Source organism: Alexandromys fortis, unplaced genomic scaffold (assembly GCF_014885135.2).
Source record: "Alexandromys fortis isolate MF-2015 unplaced genomic scaffold, M_Fortis_MF-2015_v1.1 scaffold_128, whole genome shotgun sequence".
Classification (NCBI taxonomy): domain Eukaryota; kingdom Metazoa; phylum Chordata; class Mammalia; order Rodentia; family Cricetidae; genus Alexandromys; species Alexandromys fortis.
The window spans coordinates 4073980-4080665 of NW_026068012.1; the positions used below are offsets into that span (position 1 = coordinate 4073980).

The following is a 6686-nucleotide window of genomic DNA, read 5'->3' on the forward strand; positions in this document are numbered from 1 at the left end:
CCCTCCCCCCCCCCCAACTAACTCCCCCTCCCTTGTCACCCCAAAGAGCAGTCAGGGTTCCCTGCCCTGTGGGGAGTCCAAGGACCTCCCACTTCCTTCCAGGTCTAGTAAGGTGAACATCCAAACAGCCTAGGCTCCCACAAAGCCAGTACGTGCAGTAGGATCAAAACCCAGTGCCATTGTTCTTGACTTCTCAGCAGTCCCCATTGTCTGCTATGTTCAGCGAGTCTGGTTTTATCCCATGCTTTTTCAAACCCAGTCCAGCTGGCCTTAGTGAGTTCCTGATAGAACATCCCCATTGCCTCAGTGTGTGAGTGTACCCCTCGCGGTCCTGAGTTCCTTGCTCATGCTCTCTCTCCTGCTCCTGATTTGGGCCTTGGGGTTTCAGTCCGGTGCTCCAATGTGGGACTCTGTCTCTGTCTCCTTTCATTGCCTGATGAAAGTTAATATCCAGGAGAATGACTATATGTTTTTCTACATTGAGCCTATAATTCGTGATCCTAGGGTTCCTCAATCTTAATGACAACCATAAAGATCTAAGAAAATTAACAAAACTCAGGCATGGCCCATTAGAATCAAACTGTTCTAAACTAATCATATCTAAAGGTATTTTTTTTTAACTAGCCAGAAAGGGACTGAAAAAATATCTCTGAGGTTAAGAGCACTTTCTGTGTTTGCAGTAGATCCAGGTTCTTCTCCAAGCACCCACATCAGGTGGCTCACAACTGTCTGGAACTGTAGGCCATCCAATTCCTTCTTCTAGTATCTTCAAGCACCATGCACTTGTGGCACACAGAAATACATGCAGGTACACATATATGAACATAAAACAAAAGTAAATTTATATAAGTAGCTAGAGGAGCTAGAGAGATGGCTCAGCATTTAGAACACTCGTTGCTCTGGTAGAGGATGTGGCTTTGGTTCCCACCACCCACATGTTGGTTCATGTGGTAACCAACTGTACCTCCAATTACAAGGGACAAAACTTCCTGTGACCTCCCATATACACATGCAGACAAAATACACACTATGTGTGTGTAGCATTTTTTTAGGTTGAGAGGAGCAAAGACCAGCTTAACAGATGGGTTTTGTTTGTTGCTTTGTTTGTTTTAATAGAAAGAACACAAGTGTGGAGACAAAGGGGTGACTTTTATTTACTTATTTTTTTAGTGCTGGGAATTGAACCAGGTGTTTATACATACTAATCACATGCTGAACTACTGAGCTACATATCCATTCTACAGTGATTTAGAATTACTTACAAGACACCCATATTGGGTTTTTGTTTTTGTTTGGTTTTGGTTTTTTGAAATGGTTTCTCAGTAGCTTTGGAGCCTGTCCTGGAACTTGCTCTATAGACCAGGATGACCTCGAACTCACAGAAATCTGTCTACCTCTGCCTCCCTAATGCTGGGATTAAAGGTGTGCACCACCACCACCTGGCTACACTATCATATTTCATATCCAGTAAAAGTATCTAATGAAAGGGAAGAAGGATTTATGTACAATCACATGTTGTACCGCTGAGCTGTATATCCATTCCACAGTGTTTTAGGATACTGACAAAACACCACCATTATATATCCAGTAAAAGTATCTTTAGAAATGGAAGAAGTATTATGTACAAATGGCTTCGGAATATGCCTGGGACTAGTGTGCCTCCAAGTCAAAACTTGACTGTTGCTATAAGCAACCTATAAGAAGCTGTGGTGCTGTGGAACAATCTTTTTGTACACTGAATATTTGTTGCTTTCACTGACTTAATAAAGAATTAAATGGCCAATAGCTAGGCAGGTGGAGGTTAGGCAGAACTTACAGACCAAAAGAAAGCATAGGGAAGAAGGAAGGCAGAGTCACCAGCCAGATGCAGAGGAAGCAGGAGGTGATTATACCATGCTGAAAAATGGTATCATCACGTGGTAGAGCATGGACAAGAAAGGGCATTTCCTCTATTGAGGTTCACTTTTCTCAGATTACTCTAGGTTGTGTCAAGTTGACTTAAAACTAGCCAGAACAGCCCTGGTTTCATAGAAATTATCTCAAAGACAAAATTAATAAAAAGAACTTAATAATAAGTGGAATTTTATCAGAACTAAACACCTGGTTGAAAAATGTGAATACAAGCCATAGTCAAGGAATATTTATAAAGCATGTATCTGAGCAAAGATTTGTACCTTAATATATAAAGCACTCTCAAAACTCAACAAAAAATGAACCACATGACTTCTTCAGGGAGATAATGTCACAATAAGACCTCACAGGGTTTTATAACTGGAGACTGAACCATATAGAGAAAGAACAGTATATCACATTCAGGACTCAGGGCTCTGCCAGTTCCCAATAACCCCTTAGCTTCCCAGACCAAGATTATAACTGACAACATTGAGTGAAGGAGATAGCCCATTGTTCTCACATTGACCCAAGCAAAGTAAACAGCTGACCAAGATCTCCATCTTGCTCCAAAGAGACAAGAAAGCCACTCTGTCAGAGAAGCAGCAGGCCTCATTCTCTTCTAGCATCCCACACGTACTCATAAGTGCAGATCCAGCCTTTTCTCAAGTGGACACAAACACATGTCTTGTGGAGAGTGGCTTTTGGTAGCAGCTCACCATTGCCTGGCTGTCATTAGAAGCATCAGAATATTTCTGTGGCTCCGGGTGACTGGATGCAGAAATCAGCTTTTTCTGATGGACTTTCTGGGAAGAACTCATGCTTGTATTTTTTTTTCCCGGGTGCATTTGCAATGGACTTAAAGGGTTTGATTCAGAAGAGTCTGGAAGCGTTGCCACTGGTTGAATCCTTGACTAAGGAACACAAAAGAGACACCAATATTTAGAACTACCCTATCTTCTCTGTCCACCCCAGGAGTCTGTGTATCCAGCAGCACCTCATCATTTCCTCTTCTAGAGAGGGGGTGAAACACATTCTTTGTGTGAGCTAGGAGAGTTACCACAAAAGAAGAGTAATTCTAAAGGTACTCATGGAGTCTGTCAACCTATAATTTTTGTCCAGACACAATTCTTATCTCCCCTGCCTTTGAAAAGACCTCTTATTTCCAGAAGATCTCAGGTTTTAGAATGAAGGTCCCTTCATTTTCAATTTGAGCTTTGGCTGTTGTTCCATGGCGGTCTCAGTTGGTCTTATTGGATCACCAGGTGCAATCACTGGTCTCCAGGGCTTGTTCCCACGACAAAAATTCCACATGACTACTCTACAACAGGGTTTGAAGAATTATTTTCTCTTCCTTTTCTTTCTCTGGTATGTATCCCCTGGGTTGGGTCTGCAAGCTACAAGTGTGTACAAGTCTCTTGAGTTACCTTTGAGACTTGATGGATCTCAGAGGCAGAGCAACCTCAGGGGTCACATCCACTTCTGCTCACTCAGTGACCTGGGTATCCAACTATACCTTCAGTCCAAGATGAGCACATGGGCCCATCTAGATCTTTTTCCAATCAAAAGGAGGAAATCCCCAGCTCCAGCACTACCCCATTTGTGGTAGATGAACAAGGCATCTGTATTTCTACATCTTCTCCTAACTCTTCTGCATTGCAGGGCCTATTGCAGAGAGTCCATCAAGGAAGCCCTACCACATATCATGCAGGTTCCTGCCTCAACTAAATGTAATGGTCAAGCATACACAAATAACCAGGTAGGTGTTCTCTAAACATTTCTATCCAAGTAGGCCTGCACCCATTTGTGCTGTCCTTGGGGTGGTTGGTAACAGTTCCACTCTATAGGAGGCAGTGGGTATTTGCCAATGCCCCTCTGGTGACATATATCATTTATTATGAACAAAGATCCCAATGGCGGGGCTCCTCTGGATTTCTATCCTGTTGGGAAAGCATCCTCAGGCCAATTGGAACAGAAGCAACATGGGAATAGGACTCAGCCCCTTTCACTGTTAGAGCCCCTAGCCACCCCCTACCCTGCTTGTCCAGGAAAATTGAGATGATAAAAGTGGGAGCCTTCCCAGGCCTATCTGGGTGTTAAAGTGGCCACAGGAAGACTCAAGAGTCCTCTCTTCTCCCAGGTTCCTGCCCTGCATGTCCCCCTGAAGTTGAAATGGAAGGCCTGTGGGACACCCTGCACTCTGAGCAGATGTAGGACTTCAGACCACCCAGGACATCTCCTGTCTGGGGACTGGAAAGACCCTGGGAATGTAGATTTCTCTACACAGATCCTCTGTAAACCCTTCTAGCAGAGTCCCCCAAGGCCTGCACTTCAAAGTCTGCCCCTGGGTCACCTGGCTTCCTCCCACCCTTAACAAGAGATCTCCATCTGCTTTCCCTTGGGCTCCTGGCTCATGCTGCAGGGGATCTGAAACCCCTCATATAGGCCTTAGCCCCAGATTCCAGAGATCCCTGGGACCCCACCCTCTCCTGCTGCCAGAGTGGTTAGAGGCTCTAACAGTGAAACGCGCTGAGTCCTATCCCCATGCTGCTCACTGTTTCAGATTGACCCCTGAAATCAGCAGCTGGGTGGACCCTACCATGTCTAGTCCAGTAGCTGCCTGAGCTGTCACTGACCCTCTAATTTTAATGGCACTGAGCAATGTCCCACAGTGCCCTCCAGGATCTACAAGGAACCCAGAGGTATCCCCTAGCCCTAAGCTAGGGCATGTCCCCTAGTCCTGGTTGCCACTCACCAACCAGTATCTTTCATAGTGATAGAGTGCTTGGCTTTCTGGGCTTCCCTGTCTTTAAACAGTGTTGGCTCCCAGGGAGAATTGAAACTTAGGGAGATTGCCTGAGCTTACAACCCAGACTTCCTCCATGCCACACACAAACTGTCACTGTCCCCATTATTGTAATAGCACCAAGAAATGCCCTGCAGTGCTCACCAGGGTCTATAAATATCCAAGGAAGACATTCCCTAGTTCTGCACAGAATCCTGTGCTCTACTCAGCATCCCTGGCTCAGCTAGGGCGTGCAGCTGCCAGGACTTCAGACCTCTTTCAACAGTGTTGGCTCCGCCCCTTCTGGGGGAGAACTGAAGCTTAGTGAAATGGTCTTCCCCACTACAACCACATCTGCCACAAACTGATCTCAGAAACAAAACTCACCCTTAGGGGCTCTTAGCTGTGACCTAAGGCACAGAAATTGCAGATGGCTGCCTGTTTTCCCTCAGGACCAGCCCAGCTCTGTTCCAACAACCTAACCTCCTCTCAGCTGGACACAGCCTGACTAGCCTTCCCTTTCCACTGGGCCACCACTCCATGGGTACCAGGATAAGCTGTGTCAATGGTAGCAGGTCCCCTCTGGTTCTTACCCCAGCCTCAGACACTGCACCTCCCCCTTTCCATTGCTTTGTTCCCTTCAGACCTCCCTGTGTGTGCAGTGAGCCTCTGACTTGTTCTGGTTGAAGATTAACAGAAATGGTGGCCTCCTACCAGACTCTTATTGGTGCGCACACTGGTACCTCCTACGAGATAATATTGCCCGACACTGGCTCCCCATATTCACTCCCTCAGGGTCAGTTCAGTCCCTGACAACCAGCCCCCAAAGACTGCTGTGATGGAGTGCCAGCCAGTACTAGACCCTGCCCCAGCTGCAGTCCAGGGGTCCCATAGCCTGAATGGAAACAAACCCCTATTGTGTAAGGGAAGAAGGGGACTGAAGTCCCTTTGCTATACAGAGCAATCCCATGCAGGGGAGGCCAGAGAAAAACCATCCCAGGTCCTGAGGGCTTAGCACCCTGCTCCTGCAAGGCTGCTGAAGGTGACAGGTGCTGGCCATCATGGAGAAGTGGGGCAGGCCCAGCTGCAGCAGACCCCTGCTCTGCCAAGAACTTACCTCAGTGAGTGCCTCTCTTCAGAGCCCAGGGACTTGCTTGTTGCAGCTCTTACCTGAGCTGCCTGCGCTGGCAACCGACAGGACAGACACCAAAGGAGCAGGGCCCTGTCACAGGGTCTTGACCTCTGTCTCCAGGCTGAGGGCAGAGTGGTGAACAGGGAAGGCAGACTCAATGAGCCCAGATGCCTCTCAGCGCTGTGCTATAATCCACACCCCTCAGTCCTCTTTCTCTTGCATTTCCCAGTCACTTCAGACTTGGGTTTCAGTTTCATTTCTCTCTTTGGCTCCTCGTGACTCAATTCAGTCTGTGTTGAGAAACAGAACATCATGCCTGGCTCAGATCATCATGCCTGGCTCAGACTCAAAGAAAGGAGTGGGAAAAATGGATCTGAGATCGGTGATCTTAGGAAGGTGACCATGCCTAGAGTAAGGGGCAGACAAGTGAGACACGGGCAACGCTAGCAGAAGGCTGGAAGGGGGATACGGGGGGGGGGGGGGGAAGGAACCCTGTACACGGGGAAAGAACTGGGATCCGTGAGAGCCCTTGTGGTTGACAGGATCAGCACCTGCCTAGCCTGCCAGTCCCCAGGCACACTGACTGACATTCTGCAGAAGCTGCAAGCAGTTGTTTTCATTCCTGGCCTGAAAGAACTTCAGAGTATCCCCAGCCCCCACCCACCTCAAAAGTTCAGTTCTCTCTCTCTCTCTCTCTCTCTCTCTCTCTCTCTCTCTCTCTCTCTCTCTCTGTGTGTGTGTGTGTGTGAGAGAGAGAGAGATGATTATGGACAAAGTCATGTGCGCTCAGGGGTTCCTTTACTCTGCCATCATGAAACCATAAACCAAATTAAACACTTTCTTTTATAAGTTGCCTTGGTCATAGTGTGTTATCACAGC

General features: G+C 47.1%; 1 protein-coding gene across 2 annotated transcripts in view; it reads right to left on the minus strand.

The window, feature by feature from the left end:
• The window catches only part of LOC126513583 (interferon-induced GTP-binding protein Mx1-like), a 19379-nt gene extending 13333 nt beyond the window's left edge, over nt 1-6046 (minus strand). Inside the window, exons 1-2 of one of the 2 annotated variants that reach the window (XM_050162038.1) lie at nt 5846-6046; nt 2610-2804 (exon numbers count right to left, since the gene is read on the minus strand). In XM_050162038.1, the coding sequence (XP_050017995.1) occupies nt 2610-2738 (129 nt within the window). In that variant the 5' untranslated portion in view covers nt 2739-2804; nt 5846-6046. Of the gene's footprint in view, nt 1-2609; nt 2805-5792 lie in introns of both variants that reach the window. The other variant, XM_050162036.1, reaches the window with a different exon arrangement.
• Between the last annotated feature and the right edge of the window lie 640 nt (nt 6047-6686).